The 24,737-nt window shown below is 45.5% G+C and overlaps 1 protein-coding gene across 2 annotated transcripts in view; it reads left to right on the top strand.

Moving 5' to 3' along the window:
• CACNA2D3 (calcium voltage-gated channel auxiliary subunit alpha2delta 3) overlaps positions 1–24,737 on the top strand; it is an 870,293-nt gene that overhangs the window by 683,876 nt on the left and 161,680 nt on the right. For both annotated transcript variants that reach the window (XM_018038437.1, XM_018038438.1), the window contains exons 18-24: positions 11,129–11,212; positions 15,878–15,949; positions 16,211–16,272; positions 17,802–17,869; positions 21,299–21,344; positions 21,503–21,600; positions 23,549–23,642. In XM_018038437.1, the coding sequence (XP_017893926.1) occupies positions 11,129–11,212; positions 15,878–15,949; positions 16,211–16,272; positions 17,802–17,869; positions 21,299–21,344; positions 21,503–21,600; positions 23,549–23,642 (524 nt within the window). The remainder of the gene's footprint in view (positions 1–11,128; positions 11,213–15,877; positions 15,950–16,210; positions 16,273–17,801; positions 17,870–21,298; positions 21,345–21,502; positions 21,601–23,548; positions 23,643–24,737) is intronic.

Below are 24,737 nucleotides of genomic sequence, written 5' to 3'. Positions count from 1 at the left end.
TTGGGAGCAGGTGGAGTGGCATGTGCAGAGGCCTGATGGCAGGAATGACAATGACGCTTTTAGGAGTCAGCACAGTCTAGCTGGAGAGTACAGAGTGAGAGGCCAGAGGAGCAAGCAGAGGCGGTGTGATGGGGATGTCTGGCACTCTGGAATGTTGAACATCGTCCTGCAGGGCATGAGACGTGACAAGGATTGAAGGCTGAATGGTACTATGTAGGGTTACAGATGAGCCTCCCTGGCTGGACTTGGGAAAATGTACTGAACAATGGAGTCCATCCAGGCAGGGGTGCTTGGGAGAGATGCACCGTCATTAAGGGGGAGGTATCGTGGTGACCGGCACCAAGCTGAACATGAGAGGGATAGGAAGATGCCCGCAGTTCTAGGAGACACTCGCTAGAAGCAGTGGATGAATCTGGCTGCTTTGCCTGGCCCACTGGCCTCTTCCTCTATTATAATCGTCTATTCCAGCCTTTACCCTTGTCTCCATGATCACAGGCAAATATGAGAGGACTTAGTCAGCCTTACGGGGGACCTTTGGTTTTCCTATAAGTTATGAACAACATTAGAGGTCTGTTGGGCCTATTCAAACCACCATACATCCAGAAACACTTTTAAAAATATATGTCAGTATAATTGAGAATCACATACAAAAAAATTAAAACTAAACATTTTGCTCAGTCACCAGTCCAGTGGGCTGGGTGGACCAGTGGTGGATGAGACTATTGAATTTGGTGTTGCTGCTGCTAAGTCACTTCAGTCATGTCCAACTCTGTGCAACCCCATAGACGACAGCCCACCGGGCTCCCCCGTCCCTGGGATTCTCCAGGCAAGAACACTGGAGTGGGGTGCCATTTCCTTCTCCAGTGCAAGAAAGTGAAAAGTGAAAGTGAAGTCGCTCAGTTGTGTCTGACTCTTAGCGACCCCATGGACTGCAGCCCACCAGGCTCCTCCATCCATGGGATTTTCCAGGCAAGAGTACTGGAGTGGGGTGCCATTGCCTTCTCCAGAATTTGGTGTTAGGACATGGCTAAGATAGAGAGGAGGTAAGTGGAAAAGATGGTCACATGCATTTAATGCTGCAAAGTGCTGTGTCCTCAGGGAAGTGCAGAACAGGAGCCCTCCTGAGTGAGAAGAGAGACTCTAGCTGGAAGGATCAGAGAAACTTCCATGGAAGATGTGGCCACAGAAATGGATTTCTACATGTCTTTTCCTTCTTCACAAGTATCCTTCAAAATCTAGCAGAAAAAAAAAAAAAAGCAAAAACAAAATAAAGCTCCCCTGCCAAGCAGCTCCCCAAATTACACACAAACATTCACACATGCACGTACGATGAAGGCTCAGCAGTGTGACATAGGATGATGCCATTGCTTGCATAAGGCATATACCCGAGGCAACAGTAATGGCAGCTAGCTTGGGAGGAACGATTCCTTTCCCTCTCTTGTGTCTCCTTTTTACTTCACTTGCAGAATATTTTCCTTCATGTCAATAAACACAAAGACCTTGAAAATGAAAGATATCTGTTCTGAATACATCCCTCCAACAAGGGATGAGACTAGGGTTTTTTCCACGGTGACTGAGCTGGTTGCAGACACTAGGAATGTTACAGAGGAAGCAGACAAGCCAGCGGCACAGAGAGCTCACCCCATGGTGAGTGGTGAGCCGTAGCATCATTTAAGACTGACACCTCACTGCATTGCAGCACTGCTTGATACCAATTCGTGATATTACTTGAGTGAATAAGGAAATTCATTGTCTTTGCTGTTTTGAAACTGGAATTAATTCGCAGTGCCTAATTGTACCCCATGTTCAAAATGGTCTGACAGGTTCCACATACCCAAGAGTCTTTTGATATGTAATTAACTTCTCAAAGGAATAATGCCAAATAAAGTTCTGTAAATGCCAAAAAAAAAAAAAAAAAAGTTGCTTGTCAAAAGCCACAGACATATTCTCAAATTATAGAGGTCCTCTTCTTACCCTAGATGTTATCTCCTAATTACTCAGTGGTCTCTGAAGTCTTTATATAAAATCAGGTTTGGGGTATGGCACGTTTCCATGCTCAAGAATTCAGTGCAAGTCTTTCTGAATTTTGAAATTCATTGTTAAGCCTGCCTTACATCTAACCTTTGGCCAGGAAGCTTTCTGAGAGCATTGTCTCAGAAATGTCCTAACCTATCAGATTAGCCATCTTCTAGGTTCCCACATGCATCTTTATCTTGTGTGTAGCCTTCATGTACACCCTTCTTTCTTCTCTGTGGAGAGGTGGTCTTTCCTCAGCATCACCCTCTCACCTGAGTCAGCGGACCTGAAGATACCTCTCTGTTTTCCATCAGAGTCCCCTAGTCCCTGTTCCTTTGCTGGCACAAATGTTCTTCCTGCTCCAACCACTCAGCATGATGTTCATTTTTATGACTAACTTAACTATTACAAGACAGCCTGGCTTTTTGATAAGGAGAATTTAAATCCAGCCCACTGGGTAGTCAGCCACATTTGACCTGCAGAAGCGATGATGGTGGGGCTGGCTACTTCCTCCCCACACACAGCATGTGACTCATTCCCAGTGATTCAGAGGACACTAAAGATAAAGGTCAGCTGGGTTTTCAAAGCGGCCGGCTAATTGTTGTTTTTAAAAAAAAAAAAAAAAACCAGTGCTGTTACAGTTTTAGAGTGATCAAAAGGATTTTGTAATCACACTAGAAGAGCAAGTAGAACTTTTCATCTTTGAGACACTTAAAAACATTAATTAATAAGAGCAGGGTACCTTTTAGGAAAAGGGAAAAGCTTGTTGTCTCAACATGCCCTTGTTGCCTCTCTCGCACTCTCTGACTGCCTTTACTCACCCCCGTGGCCCTGTTTCCCTCGGTATATCTGGTTGTCTCATCTTCCCAGGAACATGAAGGAGTTCAGCTCTGAACACGCTCATTGGAATTTCTCTTCTGCCATAGGGCCTATGACATCCAACCATGTGTCTTCTCTGAGCTGTTGTGTGATTGTACAACCAAAGGGTCACACTTCTGATGGAAATCCTTTATCAATACCATCAGGTACTACCACCTTCTCTGAGGCCTTGAGTTGGATATTGCTTGTTAGGCATCATGTGAATATGATATCATACATTGGACATGTGGCATGATATTGTACTTGTTCTTAACCTAAAGCTGATTCTCACACCCATGGCCATCACTGTTAGTTTCAAGGCAGCCCCTGTGAGTCGGCTGTTAACAGAGACATGCATGGCCCATGGGATTGGACTCCCAAGGCGGTTCTGCAGCCGTTCACGTGCCAGCTACATGAAGTCCTGTCAGTGGCTGCCCGGAGTTGGTGAGAAGGGAGCACGTAAGGAAGGCAGTGCAGAGGGTGGTGAAGAGTTGGGGAGGAGTCCCTGTCTCCCTGCCGGTTAGCCTTGCCACTGTATGACCAGCATGCCTGGTCTCTGTGTTACTCCTCCCGTGGAGCTGTGAGAATTAGCAGGAGATAGGTATAGCACTCAGCACCATACCTGGCCCAGGAAACATGCCCTCTTCAAGAAGAATGATAGGGAGTTGAGAGGGAAGCTAGCCAGCAGAAAAGAAACAAATTTGTTTTTGTTTTTGTTTTTCCTGAACGCAGTCACTTGGAAAGCATAACAGATTGGTTGCTACATTTTATAAATTCTTGTTGGAGAAACAATGAACTTAGGAAACTGAAAACAGTAACCGCGTCAAAATACTTGTCCTTTGGGAAAGGTAATAGAGTGTCCCCTGGTGATTCCTGGCTTGTGGTAGTGAGGACAATCTTTTTTCATTTCTTACACTTTTCATTATTTTCAAATTTCTACAATGAACTGTTGTTACATGTATAACCAGGGCGAGTCAGCAGGGGGTGGGGGTGGGTGGGTGCTCAAAAAATGCTCTGTTTAGACTGTAGCCCATTCAGCAGGGACTGTATAGACCCCTGGAACTCCCTTTCCCTGGGGACACCTCCTCTGGGGCAGGATCTGCTATGACGGTAAGAAACCTTGGTTTGCAAATTCTAGGGGGAGAGACCGTCACTCTGTCACAGGCCCCCCTGGCCACCTGCCCTTGGGACCACGTCCTTGTGTGAGACCCTTCCTTTTGACCTCGGGAAGAATGGGCCCCGAAGCCAGGCTGAACTGCCTCTTTAAAGGACTAGAAAAATTGGTAAACAGCCATACTGTGAAGGGGCTTCCCTGGTGGGTCAGATGGTAAAGAATCCACCTGCAGTGAGAGAGACCTGGGTTTGATCGCTGGGTTGGGAAGATTCCTTGTAAAAGAGAAAGGCTACCCACTCCAATATTCTGGACTGGAGAATTCTATACAGTCCATGGGGTTGCAAAGAGTTGGACACAACTGAGCGACTTTCACTAAACTGTGAAGAACCATTTTACCCTGTGAAGGTCGTCTCTAGGGACAGGCGTGATGAGGTGGGCTCCCCTGTCTCATGAGCACTTCCCACTGCTGACCCAGTGGCGTGTTGTCCCAACTCTGCTTGTCAGGATGTTTGCTGTGCTCAACCGTATCTATGCCCATTTGTTCGTCATGGCAGCCCCATGTGTTGAATGATCTTACCTCCATCCTGCAAAGGAGCACGGTGTGCTGGGAGAAATGCAGGCCAGCCCTGGGCACACAGCCTATAGGTGCAGACCTGGTTCAAACCACAGTCTCCCTCTGGGGCCCTGACTTTTCCCTGTTCTCCTAACTTGCCTGGTGAATTGTGACCTGCAATTGGAGAGCAGAGGGTGATCCTTCACAGACAGCTTCTGACTGAGTTCTTTCCTAAGGCTCACCTGGGCCTGGCTCGAGGCCTGATGAATAATCAATGTCCAACAGTATTTTGAAAAGACCCTGATACTGGGAAAGATTGAGGGTGGGAGGAGAAGGGGATGACAGAGGATGAGATGGTTGAATGGTATCACTGACTCAATGGACATGGGTTTGTGTGGACTCTGGCAGTTGGTGATGGACAGGGAGGCCTGGCGTGCTGCGGTTCATGGGGTCACAAAGAGTCGGACATGACTGAGTGACTGAACTGAACTGAACAGTAGTTTTGGGTATGTGAATGGACAAATGAATGAATGAGGAGTGAAGGAGTGAAGTGCCCAGTGGCCGCTGGGTCATCCTCTCTCGTACGTGGAGGAGAGAAAGGCGTGTCGCTGTTCCTTCTCAAACGGCCACTTAGCCTCTAAGGCAAGAGGAAACCCAGGGCCTCAGAGGAGGTGGTGAAGGTATCCACCAGCTGAGGACCATGACTGCCTCCAGAGAGAAACATTTTCCCAGACAAGGCTGGCTCCCAGGCCCTGGCCACACTCCTTCTCCAGATGGCACAGCTTTGGGCAAGGCTTCTTCCTCTCCAGTTATGGGCCTCTCACCCCCATCTCCTTCCTTCCTGTTGGCAGCGTGGAGCAGCACGAACTGTTTATCAATTATTAGCACACATAATATTTGTTTCACAAAGGCTGCATGGATGTGTGTAACTGACTTCCTTTAGTCTTTCCCAAAAGAACACAGAAAAGCAAAGGCATTCTTGTTTCGTTCAGACCCACACGAACATGGCCATCACCTTAGCCAATCTTCCGCAGCCTATCTGCACTAACACAAAGGGGCACTCACATCCAGACAGTTCAACGCAGCCAGGAAGGTTCTGGAACTTACGGCAGACCCCTGATGGTTCTGGCTGGCTCCTCAGATGGGTGCCCTTCTTTCCCCGTCCTTCTAGGCCACAGGCTGGTTTGGTGTGTTCACCACATCTGGCCTTTATTTGAAACTCCACCTCAAAGTATTTCATAGCACAGAATATCTTTCCTTATTAAATTCTCCCCCACATATTTTTTTCATAAAACAGGCACCAAAAACTACAAACCTACCCGTGGCTCTCAAAGTATCTGTTTATAAACCTTTGGAAACCGTTTGCAATTCGTTAATCACATTTTCAAAGGAAGTTACAGTTTATAGATACACTAACAAATGCCATATCCGATGCTTCAGCCCCAGTAACGAGATCCTCACGAAGGGGAAGAAGGAGTGGGCTGGGGGACCTGGGATCCATCCCAGGCCAGATCCCAAGGGAGAGGGGAGATCGGACCTGGGAGTCAGAGGTTTGAGGGTTTAGTGCTTTATCAGTTGCCCTCAGATTCCATGGCCACACATATGTCCTCTCAGGAAAAGCAGGTACAGAGGGTCAGCCATGCTCAAACACAGTGGACTATCTTGATTAGCAGTGAGGTGTTTTACAAATCACAAGTTTCTAAATAGTCATTAAAGTACCAGAGTTTGTGAACACTTCATTTAAAATGTACTTTAAAAAGATGGTTCATTAAAAAAAAAAAAAGACACTAAATATATACAGGTTGAAACTGATGACTACTTACGCTTGAAACCTAAGACAGCTTAAAAAAAAAATCTTTAAAAAGAGAAGGAGGGTAATGCGGAGAGAATGTGTTGGTACATGAAACACCCAAGAGTATAAAGGTTGCAGGTGAAGCTTGATCCAGGCACGTACACCGTGCTTTCAGCACTCTCTTCATGTCTTTTCTCTGCCTTCCCTGCACTGGCTTCCTTCTCGGGAAGGCTCTCTCCAAGCAGTGGCAGAGCTGGCTGCCAGGAGCTCAAGTTCCCCTCCTGCCTTAGTGATGTAGTAGACAGAGAGCTACTTTTTCCAGATAAATCCAAGAAAGCATCCAGATTGAGTCTCATTTGGGTTGGTATGAGTTATGTCCCCAATCCTGAGCTACTCACCATGTCCTGGAGAGTTGTGGGTCTCCTTCACATACTCAGGTCATTCATTGGCTTCCCTCTGAACCAGGATGGTCTTGCCATCACGGGAACTGCATTTCCTGAGTGTGAGGTCCATGGGGATTCCCTGTAGGGAAAACCAAAGAGATTTCCCTGAAATATGTGGGGGATGAGTGGTGGTGGTCCACGGCTCAGGTGTCTTCCTAATGGAGGTCTATTCTCTAGCTGAGTAATAAGGTTTTTCTTTTTTTTTTTTTAACTTTTAAAAGTATTCATGTATCTGTGTTTTTGGCTACACTGGGCCTTTGTTGTGCGGACTCTCTCTGGTTGTGGCAGTTGGGGGCTGCTCTCTGGGTGCAGTGCAGGGGCTTCTTGTTCTGGTGGCTTCCCTTGTTGCTGAGCGTGAGCTCGAGTTGCATGGGCTTCAGGAGTTGTTGGGCTCAGTAGCTGTCACTCTTGGGCTCTAGCGCATGAGCTCAGTAGTTGTGGTGCCCAGGCTTGGTTGCCTCGCAGTATATGGGATCTTCCTGGACCAGGGATCAAACTGGTACTTCCAGCATTGCAAGCTGGATTCTTAACCACTGGACCACCAGGGAATCCAGCATTCTTTTACCAAGAGAAAAGAGAAAGTGGATTTAGGGTCATCATTCTGAAGTTTACTCATTGTCTTTGACCTGTTTTATCTATGCAACAGCCCGTTGACTTTTCTTTTGTTACTCAAAGTAGTCACTCTGCGACACTACTGTATGGATTTCTGTTTGTATGTTAAGAGACTCACCCATTAATAAAGACTCAAGAAGAAAGTATTGACTGTTTCATACCTACTTCACTGGTTTAGCAGACATTGTAGAGGAGCATTCCAAAGGGTATATCCCTGGTCCCGTCTGTTTCTTTCAATGCAGTTAAATTAGAGACTTGCTGGAATGTGATGACTTTCAGGCCAGCACGCTGGGAAACCTTTCCTCCCCTCACTCTCTAGTCTCTGCTAGTTTCCTGAATACTAATAGTGCATTGTACTGAGTTTCTTGAGTGGTTTTATTAAAACAATGAAAGAAGATATCTAGGAATGGTCAAAAGTCTTGGGATCCATCTCTGTAGATTCCACTTTCACCAGGTATCATCTAAAAGGGCTTGGGTTCTTTAGCACAGGTATGACCTTTCCTGCCAAGAGTCTCGAGTCCCAACCTGGTATTTAGTATTAAGTATCTTACACATGAAGAGCAGGTGACTATATGACACCATCATCTTCAACAAACATCTTCCTGCCTAATGTCTGCACAACAGCAGCCCAACAAATTATTCAGTGGGTCTCCTTCATGTCAAGGAAATGTCATATTAGGCATTTGTATGCCGTGAGCTCGTGTCTTCACCAAGGTTTTTACTTTTTCAGGACTTACACTAGCCACATGCATATTAAAGGCTTATTCCATACTGAACTTGGAGCATGCTTGCCACCTTACATACAGTACCTAGTTAATTGTCTCAGCCTACCTTGGCTATGGAGGTATTACTATTTTTCATAATTTTGCAGTTGAGCGAGGAAGGAAGGAAGCTTGGAGCAGCTGAGTGCCTTACTTCATGTCACATGCCCAGTGAGCAGCAGAACCACTGTGCTCACCTCTTCTACCAAAGACAGGGATGTACTTTCTCTGAGGATGAAGGACCATGGTGGTCTTTTAAAATTGCTTCCCTTGTGTCTCAGCTGGTAAAGAATCCGCCTGCATTGCAGGAGACCTGGGTTCGATCCCTGCGTTGGGAAGATCCACAGGAGAAGGGAAAGGCTACCAACTCCAGTATTCTGGCCTGGAGAATTCCATGGACTGTATACATGGACATGTATAATCCATGGGGTTGCAAAGAGTCAGACATGACTGAGGGACTTTCACTTTCTAAAATTTCTTTAGTGGCAGTTGAAATAACATGAGGCTTAGCTGTGAAAATTTGGTCAGGGGCTGGGGGTATGTGATATACTCGCTATGTGATCTTATTTAACTTGCTGTAGGCACCGTGGGGAGTAAATTGACTATAGGCAGGCAGATGAAGAGTGATAAATCACAAACAAGTCCTTGGGAAAGAATGAAGCACCATTTAATTGACTTTACTTATAGTCTTAGGACCTTGTGCTTGCTAGGTGTCCAATAATTGTATGTTGACAAAGTGATTAAAAGAGGATTTTGACGTGATCAATGGAAGAACTTCCTCCAAAAGACAGTATATACCTAGCATTAGACTCCGCAAGAAACCATTAAAATTTTCCCTTTATTGGTCAGACGCTGAGCTGCAGAAACTTCTGGACTGCCTGGTGGCTCCCAGGAATTATTCTTACCAATATGGAACCTGGGGACCATCAGTACAGGTAACAGAGGTCCAAGAATGTCTGACTGTAGGGCTTCTTAGCATCGTGTGCCCCTCCCGCATCCCACCTCCTTACCCTGAGAAGAGGCGACCACCCTGCTGCCCTCTTTCCTGTTCCACCCGCTCAGCCCCAGCCCGACTCTCTCGAGGGCCAAACATAGTGAACTTTCCATAACAGGATCCAACTGTGAATCTGCTATCATTTACAGCGGCTTCTGAGGGAACCGCTTCCCTTCCTCTTCATCTGGAGTGGAGCTGATGTCATAAACCTGACCGTGACTGTCTGTTAATTGAAAACCTGCGAGAAGGGGGTAGAAGGGCGGTGGCCCAATATGGTCAGAGCCCACTCCCCCTTCGAGTTGAGGCAGCCTTCCTGGGTGGTACGGCTGGACACCCCAGGATAGCCCCGCATTCCTGAAATGCAGCCCAGAGGGAAAACAGCTTAGCAGGAAAACTGCTGAGTCCCATCTGGCCCTGCAGTGATGGGAGATCTGCCCTGCCTGGCCTCTCTCTCCTAGATTCCACCGCGGGGCCAGTGTGGCCTCGTTGGTCCCATACACCAGCGGTGATTTTCTCCTCCACACTAAGTGCCTTCAGCACCTGTCTCCATAGTAACTGAGCAGTGTCCAGAATGGTAGTCTTAAAACACCTAGAGTGATGCTGTATTAGAATCCTGCCCATTAAATCCAAAGCTGGCTAATTTAGAAACAAAAGGAAAAAAGAAAAATAAAAGCTATACATACGTATGTATTTTTTCCAATATGCCCTCAGCCATATCTTTTGAACTGGCAAAGGGGTTGCTTATCCTGAGCCTGCAGCAGAGGGCAGACTTTCCTACATTATAAGTACAGCATTAAAGTCCCAAGACACAGGAATATCCAGACAACAGGACGGTCTGATAAAATAGTAGGCTTGCCAGGTGACTGTAGCACCAGCGCTTTAGGAGGGAAAAAAAAAAAAAAACTCAAAAAACTTCCTGTGATATTAATGCACTCATCAGCTTTTCCAGAGAGATGTGCTAATGGCCACTAAACCTGGCAGTGATCCCCAGTCTCCATGCTCTTCGGGTTAAGTAGCCCTGCTTATCTCAGCACTGCTATGGCCAGTGTGATAGCAAGCGGAAGGCTCCATGTGTTTGAGAAATGTTACCAGGATGCTGAGGCCAAATATGGAGATCAGAATACAGACTATGTAAGATTCCCTATCCTGTATCAGGAAGGTGTGCGCTCTAAAAGCTTTAGATTAGACGAGAAAGGCTCCATTCCACACGTAGAATGTCCAAGGAGAGGGGAAACTTTGCTTGCACCTGGCATGTTTATAGGTAAGGAGTCTACCAGGTAAATTCATGTGAAACAAAGAATTGGCTTGTATACTTAGTCCCCCTCTATTGGCTCTGCTGCTGCTGCTGCTGCTAAGTCGCTTCAGTCGTGTCCGACTCTGTGCGACCCCATAGATGGCAGCCCACCAGGCTCCACCGTCCCTGGGATTCTCCAGGCAAGAACACTGGAGTGGGTTGCCATGTCCTTCTCCAATGCATGAAAGTGAAGAGTGAAAGTGAAGTCGCTCAGTCGTGTCCGACTCTTAGGGACCCCGTGGTCTGCAGCCTATCAGGCTCCTCCACACATGGGATTTTCCAGGCATCGGCTCAGTGGTGTCCAACTCTGCAAGCCCATGGACTATAGCCTGCTAGGCTCCTCTGTCCATGGGATTTTCCAGGCAAGAACACTGGAATGGGTCGGCATTTCCTTCTCTGGGAATATTCCTGACTCAGGGATTGAACCTGCATCTCTTGCGTCTCCTGCATTGGCAGGCAGATTCTTTACCACTGTGCCACCTGGGAAGCTCACATGTTTGCTAGTGACTCAGTTCAGCTTTCCTGATCTTGAAAACCCAGGAGTGCCCCTCTGCTTCTCTCTGGTACCCTTCATTCACAGTCCTCAGGCATGAACCAGGAATTCAGATGATGAAGGTTGCCCTGGCCGGTGGTCTCACGGAAATGTTTTCTTCATTTGTCATATGCTTTCTTTCTCTCCCTCTTCTGCCAGTACGAAGAAGGGAAAAAGCGGAGGAAACCCAACTACAGTAGTGTTGACCTGTCTGAAGTGGAGTGGGAGGACCGCGACGATGTGGTAAGCGATTTGATTTCAAGCCTGGTAAGAAGGACGCTGCATTTTACCCTCCTCTGCCTGGGAGCTGGTCAAGAGAGGCCCACCAGAGGAACACCTGGCCGTCAGAGGGATGCAGAGACCACGGGCCCTTGTATGCATTTGGGGTTTTATAACTCTCCTGCCGGTAGGTCCACTTGCAAATGGGTTTCCAGCCGCCCTGCCTGCTTTGTGTAGTCTAAAACCATCCTCATTTGGGCTCTGGTTCCTTCTGCAGCCAATCAATCTGGACTCTTTCTGAGTGCCATTGATGGGACCTGCGACCCTCAGGAGAGCCTGGCCAGAGCCTAGCGGGGCCGCTGCATAGCCAGGGCCAGAGTTTACCTGTCAGGATGTCAGCCAGGGCTTGGCAGACCCACTTTCCTCCTCTTTGGTTGACCACCCTGTTTCCAGGGCCACCCCAGCCTTTCCCCTTTTCAGGCCACACTTTAGTAACACATGCTTGTTTCCCAGACAGCTTCAGCCTTCAGGACTGTATCAAAAGTTTTCCTCATGCCCACGATTTAGCCCCAGCATTCTTCTTGTTCCTGCCTCATAAATCAGATTTGTTAGACACGCCATCTTTTGTGAATCCAGGCAGACTGTCCTTAATTGAATCCTAACTTCCCGGGTGTCCAAATCTGGACCCTTGCTCTCCCCTTTCTATATGGAGCCTCCATGCGCAGGCAGGGTGTCTCTGCTTGTGCCCCCCTGACCTGTCTGAGGCCCTTTTCTGAGCTCCATCACTGAGTCAGCCTTGTTTCTACCTCCCCCTCTGTCTTGCTTCCCAGAGGGATGTTGAGGAAAGCCATTTGAAGTGCATAGGCTGGGTTCCTGTGCTTTCAGAAATGCAGCCAGCATCATGGTCCCCTTGCTGCTTGCTTTTCCTCTCTTCATATCCTCTGCAACCTGGACATTACTTAGCTAGCATAAATCTCTGAGATTTTTCCTTGCTTGTAAAATGCAAGAATCATATCTGTTTTAGACATTTACCCTATTTCCTTCTTCATCTGGGCTATCTCTTTTAAACCCCAATGCAGACAAAATCTTTGCTGTTTGATTAAAGAAAAAAAAAAAAACAAACTCTGTTTCTTCATCTATTCTCTTTTCCCGAGTGCTGGTGACCTGACGCCATGTCAGCTCAGTGACCTGGTATACTTTTATATCTTCTTGTTCTTTAGACATCATCATCAGGATTCACGTCTGGGTCTTTTGATCATACCTCGCCTAACATACGTGTCCTACCCTTTCAACCTGCTCCTATCAAGAAGCAGGCTAGTGCAGTCCCGAGGAATGCAGGTCAGGCATTTGCCTGCCTGGTTTCAAGCCCCACCTCTGCTCTTTGCTGGCTGTGGGTCTCAGGCAAACCATTATTTGCTCTACATCTCAATTTTGGTATAGGTTCTTTTTTCTCAGTCAAATGAGTATGATAGCAGTAGTACCTGAGAGAACTATTGTGAATGCTGGTGTTACTATATTGAAAGATACAAAAGTGTCAACATTGTTGCTCAGACACTATGAGCATTCTGAGTGGTAGCTGTTATTAGGACTATTCTCGGCATTATCAACCCTCAGATAACCTTATTAATGTATGTCTGTTGCTAAACTGTATCATGTAATTTTAAAGGGTGCATTCCATTAGTTTGCTTTCTCTTCCCTCTCTATCAGTTGCTTTATTTTGACTTCACTGCATCTTTTTGTTTCTTTCCAAGAAGTTTTGACCCTGTCGTCAGCATGCTTCTCCATCCCTTCCTTCATTTTTTTACATTTTAATTGACATGGGAAGCAAACTTGATGCTCGTTCTTACTTGGGAGTCCCCACATGCAGGAAGCTGGCCTTCTGCTCGTTAAACACTAGGCTGACACCTGCACTTCTCCTTTTCAGGTTTCCTGAAGAGATTTATTACTTGGCTCATCTGTACCCCAGTTGTCGAGTCATCATCACCTGTGCCCAGGTTAATTTTCCGTGAGCTGATATCGCCTTTAACTAACAATGATTTGACAGATGCTTTCTGTTTCCTTGCCCTTTTCTTGCTTTGTCTTCGGCTTCCCAGCCATGTTCCTCACCTTGATATGATTGCCAGAACTGGATTCTGTGTCTGCCTTCAGAGTTCCCGCAGGTCTAGCAAGTCAGTGCTCTTACGCTTCACCAGGAGGTCTCTGGTTGTGCGAGTTTAATTTGGGTCTCTTGTCTGCTTGAAAAGAAGGTACATTTGAGACATGAATTCCTTCACTATCAATGTGCTTGATTGTGAAAACCCAAGTTACCATTCTCTCCTAGGGATTTGCACATCCTTGATTAGAGAATTCTGGAATCTATGCAAAGCGTCTTTGTGAAGGCTACACAAGATCCCACGTGCCCACGCGTCTGCCAATGGGGTTTGCACATATGTAGCAGAGGGCAGTTTAAGTCAAGATCTTGAAAACACCAGACAGGCAGAGTCGAGGAAGAAGCAGCATGTGTCTGCCCAGCTGTGGAGAAATTCTTGGAAGGAGCATCCTACTTCTTTTGGCAGCTAGGCTTGTGTTGAATTTCATGACCACATTTAAAACATAGACCCTATGTACTAACAAAAACGATGTGAGGTCATATCTGTGTCAAGCAAGCTTGAGTTTGAATCCTAACATTTTAAGCTATTGAGAGGAGTCTGACATGAAAGAAGAGAGAGGGGATAATAATAAGCTGCTGCTGCTGGTGAGGATAACCATGGAGGACAGCTTACACCTATGAATGCTTAGGGTGTACAAGGCACTCTTCTACACAGTAGCTCTCAGATTCTCACTGCAGCTTTATGAGACGTGTGCTCTCATTAATAGCATTTCGCAGAAAGAGAAACTGAGGCACAGTGGGGGCAAGTGATCTGTTCAAACTTCTGGCTCCAGAGTCTGTTTCTGAATGACAGTGCTGTCCTGCCTCAGTGTTCAATAAGTGGAATCTGTTTCCATTATTACCGAAGGAAAGGGAAAGAAAGAAAGTGAAGTCGCTCAGGGTCTGACTCTTTGTGACTCCATGGAGGATAGCCCACCAGACTCCTCCTCCTTGGAATTTTCCAGGCACGGGTTGCCATTTCCTTCTCCAGGGGATCCTCCCTACCCAGGGATCGAACCCAGGGATCGAACCCAGCTCTCCTGCACTGCAGGCAGACTATTTACCGTCTGAGCCACCAGGAAGCCCAAAGGAAAGGGAAAGACTAGACTAATCATCTAAGCGTCTGCCTCCAGAAAGTATTAGTGAACCCGGCTTTGGACCCTCCCAGGTCCTGGCGCGGATCATCCTCAGCTACTGGGAGTTGGGGGTGGGGCGGCGCTGAGGCATGGAGAAGCTTACCTAATCTCTGACTCGCCTGGGGAATGTGAGAGGGGCAGGTCCCAAATGGCTTTAGGCAGGCACCAGAAAGAGGAAAAATGAAAACCATGTCAAAGATAAATCGAGCTGTTCTTAAGAGTTAGAAAGTAGACTTAATTAGGACCAGCTCTCCCCATCCAAAACCACAAAAGTTAAAATGGGAAAATATTTCCAGAAATGCCCATTATGTGTTGTTAAAAAATATCTAGAGTAAAATATATGTTTTATTTTATACATGCCTCCAGCTAAAAATTATGCTTTTACTCTCTTGCACAGAAGATGGGAATGTGAACCCAAATCTAGACAGGCCCCGCATCAAATTTAGGTTGCTTGCAAGCACTGCACTTCTCTATCGGCCAGATCTTATTCAAGCTCCTCAAAGGAGAAAAGAGGGGAAAGAATTAAAAGAAAAAAAACAAGCACGGGGCTGGGAAAAAGCCTTTCCTGACAGGCTGTGGCATGTCAGCATTTGCTCCTGTTTCATTAAATGGCCTTCCCGTCGTCTCCTATTGGTGCCCACGATGGCACAGCTTTCATCACTGTGTCTGCTGTCCTTCTCTGAACTCACAGAAGGGCCAGCAGTAATTAGCAGAGATCAGCCAGGGGTGGGGGAAGGGACGGAGGCTCATGGTTCCCAGATGAGACCTTCAAAAATCAGACGCAGGGTTGCCCCGTTCACTGCCCATCAGCCTCAGCCAGGCTTTTCAGTGGCCCAGATTTCTCAGTGAGTATTTGAAGATGGTTCATGCTGTGAAAAGCTAATCCCTATCTTCCAGATGGTTGGCTTTTGAAAACAACCAACCAAACAAAAAACTACTATATAGGAAAATATCTTTAACTTGATTGTGTTTTCAAAAATGATTTTCTCCATAACAAACCAATACCCTTTGTGAAAATGTAACTTGTGCCCTGAGACTTCCTTGCTTCTTGAGTATTTCAGCATTTGCTGGGGGTTTGTTCCCTGACTCTCAGGATTTAACGTTGAAAACGTTTTTTTGGCCACTGTTGCCCTGAGGTTTACATGAGCACCCCAAATTGAAGTTGATGGTCCTTTATTTATTTTTATTAGCCTCTCTCCCCCTAGACAAGAACAGCTGGATGTTTATTCTTCCAAAGCCCCATTTCAGAGATCTGAAAATAGTATTTAGACTTACTGCAAAAGTGCACCAAGAGTGGATGGGGAAACAGGCCAGCCCTGCATACACAAGACAGCAAAGATGCATTCAAGCTAGATGGTGAAAGGTGTCCAAGACAGTATGGTGACCCTGGGAAGCACTAACCCCAATTTTTTTTTATCGTTTTAGTTAAGAAATGCCATGGTGAATAGAAAGACCGGGAAGTTTTCCATGGAGGTGAAGAAGACAGTGGACAAAGGGGTACATTTTTCTCAAACATTCTTGCCGCTTAATTTAAAACAAACCACTGTGAAAAATTAGCTTTGAAAGCTCTATCTGGAGTAAATATCATTCACTGAGCTCATTTTTCTCTTGTCTTTACTTATCTCAAACAAGATTCATGTAGTACTGTTAACCTGATCATACTGTGTCCATTTATTTTTATTTATTTCTGAAAACTTCACCTAGCAGACTAACCATGTTTTCTTTTCTCTACGACCTTTTTTTGTTTTTTCAATCTAGAAACGGGTTTTGGTGATGACAAATGACTACTATTATACAGACATCAAGGGTACTCCTTTCAGGTAGAGCTGACCATAATACATGGACATTCCATCAGACCCATCAGTTGTGTTTGTACAAAACCTGCTGACACTCTCAGAGCTCATCATCTGAAGATAACCAAACATCCTGCCTAAAGGCTGGAAAGAGTGAGGAAGGGGCTTTTCCCAGGCTGCTTTTGTTTTTGTTTTCCATAAGGGGAAAAATGGTTCAGGCTCACCTAGGAGAACTCATTCAATTTGCCATGGCTTTGCATCTCATTATCAAGCAAATAAGCTTTGGGGGTTCCAACTAAGGGTGGAGAGATAAATTCAGCGGGTTACCAGGGTCCTTAACCATCTAACTTGCTGCCCTTTATTTCCATGATCAAAAAGTGTTCCTTCACACTTCGAGGCAGCATATTCATCCCTACGTGTTGTGCTTCGGTTTTAATTTCTCCGTACTGTTCCTCTGTGCTTTGTCTGCCTTTCAATCCTGTTATTTCTCTTTGTAAAAATCTGGAAAAATGCACTTGCCCCCCTTGCCTGCTTTCTTATGTGGCATTCTGAAGTTTCCCGCTATTAACTTAGTGTGATAATGCTTTTTGTAAAAAGTTACTTTGGTAGGACTTCTTTGTGTTCTTCAACTGATGCCTCACAGAGCTCAGGGAAAAAAGAGTTTACTGACTCTGGATCCATCTTAATAAAATCTGTGGTGGTGTTGTCGTATATGGCCAGGGATCTTGGGTGAATTCCATTTGGAACCAGAGCGCTTGAGGAAACACATGACTGCTAAGTGGGTTTGCCAAACGATGAGACTGTGTCATCAAACATATTCTCTGACTTTAGACGAAAAAGGAAGGAGCTTAAATTGAAGTCGCTCAGTCGTGTCCAACTCTTTGCAATCCTATGGACTGCAGCCCCCCAGGCTCCTCCATCCGTGGGATTTTCCAGGCAATAGTCCTGGAATGGATTGCCATTTCCTTCTCCAGGGGACCTTCCCAACCCCAGGGATCGAACCCGGGTCTCCCTCATTGTAGACAGACGCTTTACTGTCTATCAGACAAGGAAGAGGCTTGGGCAAAGAAACCCACCATACAGTCATGTGGCTACATTCAAGTGACAGCAGAAGTGTTCATTTTTGCCATTAGAAAGGGGTTAATTTTCCCTCATCTCAAACTCTATAGTCTGGAAAGACCCTTGTGTGGCTAAATGTAGGGCAGGGGATGCATAAAGCGGTAATGAAGATTATTAGGGCATGTAGCTCTTACAAAAGCATCTGAGAGAAGGGCTTGCTCAGGGACTTGTAGCAGTCGCCACACCTCTTTTAAACATACTTGAGAGCCACCCATTGCTGCTGCACTTCCAATCAGAAATTACACTGAAGCAGCTGATCAAATCTAAGAAAGACCAACACCAACTCTAATCAGTGGGGTTTTGAAAGTAAACTTTTGAAAAAAAAAATTGCTTACAGAACATGAAATGGAAATGTGAAAATGGAAAATAAAAAGTTAGCCAACAAGTGTGTTCCAGTCACTGTTATGCATTTCAAGATCTGCTTTGTTTCTCTGCAGTTTAGGTGTGGCGCTCTCCAGAGGCCATGGGAAATATTTCTTCCGAGGGAATGTAACTATTGAAGAAGGTAAGACGCTGTCTTTATCCATCTTAATCCTTTCATGTGGGAAGAAAGCCCTGAAGCCATTGGGTTAGCTGAAGAATTTGCTCAGCTATCCAGCCCTTTCTCTAATGGACGTTTGACTCAACCATTTACCCCCCCTGATTTTACCTTGCTCTCTTAGACTGTTTCAGATGCCTGGGACTCCCAGATAGTGGCGGCTTTCCTTATGGTTTCATTTATTTATGTTGTGCTTTTATCCACAAAGTTGTCGAGGCGACTTATAGGAACCATCCATCTGCCAGCTGTATTCTTCTCATACATAAAAATCAGTACCAAGAAAAATATGAATTAGGGTAAAAACTCAAGCCCAGGAAAAGGAAAACAAAGGTAGGCAAGCCTTAGTCTTCTCCACATTGAGCTACAAATTTCACTTGTGTTTTGAGGCAGCCTAGGTCCAAGGGAAATGCGATAATTCAAATGATTTATCTAAGTCAGAAGGAATAAGGAGCATCTTGAGGTTCTTAGCTCTTCTTGTCTTCATAAAGCGCCAGTGCACTGGGGACTCCCAGTAAATGGTAGCAGTTGTTACAGCCCATTAATCTTTAAAACTGCTGTCTTCCCCATACTGTCCTTTGCATCTCCCAACAACCCAGTAGCTCAGAGAAGTTATCTTTACCAGTATCACCAGCTCAAAAGGAGCACTGGGGGTAGCATGTGAAAGGCTTCACTCCCAGAGTGGCCCTACCTAGGTGTTAAATTTTTGCATCTTGACAGAGAAGGAGTTGGACCAGACCAGTGTTCTTTTTGGGTATCCTCAGGGAGTGTGGGTATCCTGGGTATCCTCAGGGAGTATGCCAAGAGTGGGAAGGTCAGTTACAATCCAGCTTTTCGTGGGTTAGAACTGGTTACAAATGAGGATAGTGAACTTCCAGAAGCTGGACTGCTTTGTGATTCATTCCAGTGATGTAGCAGAGAAGCAAGAAGGAGATAGGAAGTCCCTGAAGTGGCAGATTCCATATATGGCCTGCTCTACTGCCCAGTGTCCCCACAACGTTTCATAGACTTTGGGTTTTATCTCCCAACTGATTGTGAGGTCCTAAGGAATAGGAAGGAGAGTGAATGTGGGTCATTTTGACCCGGACAAAGCTCAGAGTGTCCCCGCTGCAGAGGCAATCAAGTATGTGCTCCCTCTTCCTAGAGACAGGCAAGGAAAAAAAAGGCAACTTTGTGATTTGAGCAAAATACTCAACAGGATGTATTCTCAGGGATCTTTTTTAAAATCTTCTTTCATTTTCTGGCTCCATGAGCCACGTGTGACTCTGTAGATGTCCTGCCCATGAAGACAGAAAATTCACATCTAAGCCATCTGAGGTCAAGGTGAGGAAGTAGCTTATGGTCAGAACAGTCCCTGGTGGCTCAGATAGTAAAGAATCTGCCTGCAAAGCAGGAGACGTGGGTTCAGTCCCTTGGTCAGGAAATCCCCTGGAGAAGGGAATGACTACCCGCTGCAATATTCTTGCCTGGAGAATTCCATGGACAGAGGAGCCTGGCAGGCTATAGTCGCGGAGTTGCCAAGAGCATATGACTGAGCACATGTGTGTGGACACACACACACACGCGCATATCTTGATACAGATATGTTGCACACAGTACTTGTTCAGTAAGTTGGAGCTAATGTTATTATTGTCAGCATAATCGATCAAGAGTAGATGTGATTTTGTCAGGAGTATCTAAATTGGAGGTGAGAGAGTTAGAGAACAGCCGTATTTCCTTGGTGGTCTAGGAGCTCAGAGAGGAAGCAATCAAAAAGATCTTCCCTTTAGGGTCTAGGTAGAGAGATTTGTAGATGAAGACTGATGAGCACAGAAACTAGAACTATATATAGAATTGATACCATTAACGCAATATTCCAGGAAGGCGAGATCCAGTTCAGGGCCTCTGCATCTGTGGTTCCTTCTGCCACAAGCGCCTTAGTTACTCCCTGGCCCTCCCCTCACTTCTTGCAGGTCTTTGCTTAAAGTCACTGTCTCAGCGAAGCATCCCAGACTCCAGCAGTTAACACTGACACTCCCTCATCCCTCCCCATCTCTTGGGACCCCCTCTCCTTGCTTCATTCTCTCCCTTAACTTCATACTCCTCACTAGTGATAAGCTATGTATTTTAACTTTATTTTCTTATCTCTTTTCTGCCACTAGAAAGTAAATATCATGAGACAATTAGTGCTTTTTCTTTTGGTCTCTGTTATGTTTTCAAGGCTGTAGACCTAGAATAGTACCTGGCTCATAGTTGATGCTCCATAAATAAATTGAAGGAAGAATGGAAGGGAGGGAGGTAGGAGTGGAAGAAGCAAGAAAGGGAGGAAAGCGTGGATTGACGCACGGATTGCCCTAGGGACTAATCGCTATCCCATTCAACCCTCTGGAGTAGTCTATGACCTTTGGCACTATTGTGGCATTCCCAAGCTCATCCTGCCAGTAGGTGCTGGAGCCAGGGTATGGCCACTTGTGTCATATAGGATGATATTCTATATCATTTATTCCCAACTATGAAGTCAAACAGGAGTATGTGATGCTGGTTCTAGTATTTTGCTATTTATTTTGTGCATTTGTGTTTGAGGAGGATACTGGAGTCGTGAGCGCAGTAAGATATCATTGATCATGAGGGAAATTGCCATTCTCAATCAGTGGAGTTTCTGAGGTGGTCACTTAGAAGTGTGTGTCTGCTGACCACCCATGAAAGTGAAGTCACATAAAGACACAAGGAGAAAGAGTGGTTTCGTACACTTAGGGCATCGCGAGCATTCTATAAACACTCTCCAATTCCCTGCAAGCCTCAGTTCTCCTAGCTACCTCTCCAGACTGACGACTCATTTCTGCTTAGGATCCTGTATCACCTAGCAGGTTTTGCTGGTTAAAAACAGTTGAGTTTTGGCAGTCTCATACCATTCACCCTATAGTTTCACCCTCCTAACCACCTGTTCCTTAGGGATGATTATTATTACTGTTTTGCACAAAAAGAAACTGACATTTAGAAAAGTGAAGCAACCTGCTGACATCACACAGGAGTTTAGTGGCCCACTCAAGTTCCTGACTCAGGCTGTAGTGTGTGGGCCTCCAAAGTTGGTATCTCCACTGTTGTGTTAAGCTTCTTTCCCAGGACCTGCTGGTGCCTCATTTATGTTCAAGGAGTTGAGTCTGGGAGACTCTGTCTGGGGAGGTTGCAGTAGTGGCTGAATGAAGTGGAAGTTGGGGGAAGGTTCTGCCTGAGACAAAAATGTTTCCTATGTGCCGAGTCCCTTTTCCCAGGCAGATGTCTTTGGGATTGATGTCTACTCTTAACCCCCTCTCCCCATGGCCTTAACCCTAGAACATTTGAAGCACAGAAGAGAATGCAGGGAGTCAGTGCCCCACACAGATGATACATACTCATGACGCCCTTCTTCTTGACCTCCAGGCCTGCATGACTTAGAACACCCTGATGTGTCCTTGGCAGACGAATGGTAAGAATGAAACAGTCCTTCTCAGCATTGGTATTTATTGTTCTCTTTGATTTCAAGTTGCCTGTACTCCCTTGCCCAGTTCTCCTGATTCAAAGGCAAAGGAAAGTGATGCTATAAATATGTACACATTCTTGTTTTGGGCCATGTCACATTCCTAGGTCCTACTGCAACACTGACCTACACCCAGAGCACCGTCATCTGTCTCAGCTAGAAGCTATTAAACTCTACCTCAAAGGCAAAGAACCTCTGCTGCAGTGTGAGTGTGCTTTCCAGCGCACGTGTCTGTGCATGTGGCGGTTGGGCAGTGGAGGGGGGTGTGGGTGAACTCGGTCCCAATTTAACCCTTCACATTGAATGTGTCCTATTACCAAACCATTTAGTCAAGCACCTGAGTAGGATGAAAATGTTATAGCTGGAAGGAGACTATCAACAGCTACTCTCTTATTTTGCACATGAGACACAAGGGCTGAAAATAAGACTTGTCTCATCCAAGGCCATACTCTAGGTCTCCTGGTTTCTGTCCAGGGTGGGACCTGCCGCTGTGACATGTTGCCTCTCGCAGTGTACATCCTGCTGCCCCTCCTCCCACCAAGTGCCCTCTCAGGGAGCTCGGTGAATCGGAAATGGCCAGGAGCTGGTGCAGGGGGAGAAGGAGCGGGGCAAGGAGAGAGCAGCAGCAGGCCAAGCTCACCAAGTGCAAGGAATAGTCCCCTGGACAAACACAGGTTTATGGTATTAATTCCAGTAGCTAAAGTCTGGGCACAAGGGATTCACCAGAAATGAGCACAGCACTCACCCCTACCCCTAGCAGATACCACTTGTTAGTGATATGAAAAGTTCTTTGCATGTGTTATCTTACAGAAAAACCTAACAGCCCTCTGAGAGGTGTAAGATTATCCACATCCAAACCACATCTTCATGAAATGGATTTGCTTTTCGGGATATGCTCTAGTAGAGAAAGGATCAGATGGATGTCATGTGAACTCAATTTTTGGTTTTATTTGCCTTTTTGAGTGATATGTTTAAGAAACGAACGTGGAACCCTAATATAAAGAAGCACTTACATTTACCATCCAGCTCTGTCAAATTTTAAACTTTTTGCCATATTTGCTGCAGGCACTTTTTAAGGAATGAAATATCAAAGATAATGTTGAAGATCCTGAGTGGTCCCACTTCCCTCTCAGAGAGAATTACCACTCTGTATTTATTCACCATTCCCATGCATTGTGTACTATATATATATATACACCAAAATATACATATATAACTATGCATCCATATCCATTTTATGTCATTATGTTCATTACTTTGTATACTAAAATTTATATATATTGTATAATATATATTATCCCACAACCTATGTTTCATTATCATACATTATATTTTTGAGATTTGTGTTGATCATTTAGCTCTGATGCATTTACTTGAATTACTGTGTGGTATTCTACTATGTAACTATGTCTCAATTTATTCATTGTCTATTTCATGATGAGTTGTTTCCAGGTTTTGCTTTTACAGCAAAGCTGCACCATCTTCTTGGCCACCAGCCACGGTGAGCACTGGCCTGCTGTAGGTGATAAAGCTGGAGGGTTTTAGGATCCCTCTGCTAGACTCATGATATCCTCCTGATTTCTCATCCTCTTCCACAGAGCTCTATCAAGAACTCATCTGGATAAGGATGAATGTCTCGCTTTAGGATGGAAATAAATAAATAAAAGCTTAGATGGAAGAAGTCACAAAATAAGAGTCCCAGAAATGATTAGCTATCATATCCCTCTCCCTTACAATCAAAATCAGGGCCCTGAAGAATTGCAAATTTTGATAGAGGGCAGAAATGGGGATGAAAAGAGAAAATTTTCCGAGGAGTGCTGCCTTCCAGTCTCCAAATCTCCAAATCCCAGAGTTGGCTTGCTGGTCTATGGCACCAACTATTCGATGGGGAGGGAAAGTGGCAACTGGAAGTGTGAGACACCCAGCACTCTCAATTTACTGTCGTCTTATCCACATGCTTTGGAGGCCCTTGTCTCGTGGTGTATCAGGTGTCAGAGCGGTTTCATATTCTCACCTGGTGGGCAGTTAACACAGCAACACGCCGCAGGAGATAGTGGCCTGCAGATACTGCAGAATGAGTCTGGTGAGCACCTCTCATGCTGTAGTTTGGGGTCCAGCCAAAGCCATCTTTTCAAGTCTGTCTTTCCCAACAGGTGATAAAGAATTGATACAGGAAGTCCTTTTTGATGCTGTGGTGAGTGCTCCCATTGAAGCCTATTGGACCAGCCTTGCCCTCAACAAATCTGAGTAAGTGGTTGCACGTGTCCCCTTTTCATGGCCATTTCCCCACAAGCCGTCCGAAATATGGTTATGGTTTAAAGAACTAAAGTTGCTTTAGGAGGCTGGTGTTAAAGTTCTTTAATTTTCCCCAAAGCTCCAAACCACAAGAGCTAGAGCAGATTAGCGGCTCTGACTTGGATGGCAAGCTCCTGGGTTTGACATATAATTTGTTTGAATTTCAACATTACATGAAATTCGGTCTGCTGAGGTAGGGTGACACTTCCGAGAGCGAGGGAGGCGGAAGGAGCGTTTTGCTTCCTGCCCTGCCGTGGCTCCCTCTCCTCCACAGTCTGGAGGGAACCTGGGATCTGGGCCAGGCTAGGTTGTGAGGAGGACAGGAAAGTGAGAGCTCTGTTTCATTAGGGTGTCAGACATAACCCTGAGGTTTCATTTCCGAAGTGGAGTATGTAGGGGGAGGAGGGCAACCAACAGAAGTTGTCAAAGACTAGGATGAGAAGTGCTTCAGTAGCTATTATTATTCTTACTATTATTCTACTACTTTAAGTAGCCTGTTAACGATTAAAAATTTTAAAAAGTTCCTTTTGCCCTTTGCCTCCATGTCCTATGTTATTCAGTTCTCTCTCCTTTTTCATTCTCTGATTCGCTCCTTCCCTTCTTTTATTTTCCCTTTCGTCTGTTCTCCTCTATTAGGTCTGTCATTCACTCTGCTCTCATTTCCATTCATTCATTCATCAACTATTGATTGCATGTCTGTTTTGTGACAAGCGCTGGGCCAGATATTGGTGAAATGGAAATAACTCAATCAAACATAGTCCTTATCATCGTGGTGCCTGTGAAATATAGTGTGATTGAGAATTGTGATAATTATGAAGGAAAAATTAGACATGTGGACTGTAGTAAGACCTAGAGTGGAGATAGAAGAAAGGAAAGGCTTTTGTGACAAGGAACTAGTTCACGTATTCTGTAGGAGAATTCCAGAGAAATGGAACAGCATGTGCAAGACCCTGAGGTGAGAGAGTATTTGGACAGTTGAGGAATTTAAAGAAGGCCAGCAGAGCTAAACTGTGAAGGGTAGGCTGGAAGATGTCAGGAGACAAGGGT

This window comes from Capra hircus, chromosome 22 (genome assembly GCF_001704415.2).
Source record: "Capra hircus breed San Clemente chromosome 22, ASM170441v1, whole genome shotgun sequence".
In the NCBI taxonomy this organism is placed as follows: domain Eukaryota; kingdom Metazoa; phylum Chordata; class Mammalia; order Artiodactyla; family Bovidae; genus Capra; species Capra hircus.
Note: the sequence above shows the minus strand (reverse complement) of the source record. Positions and strands in the feature narration are given on the sequence as shown.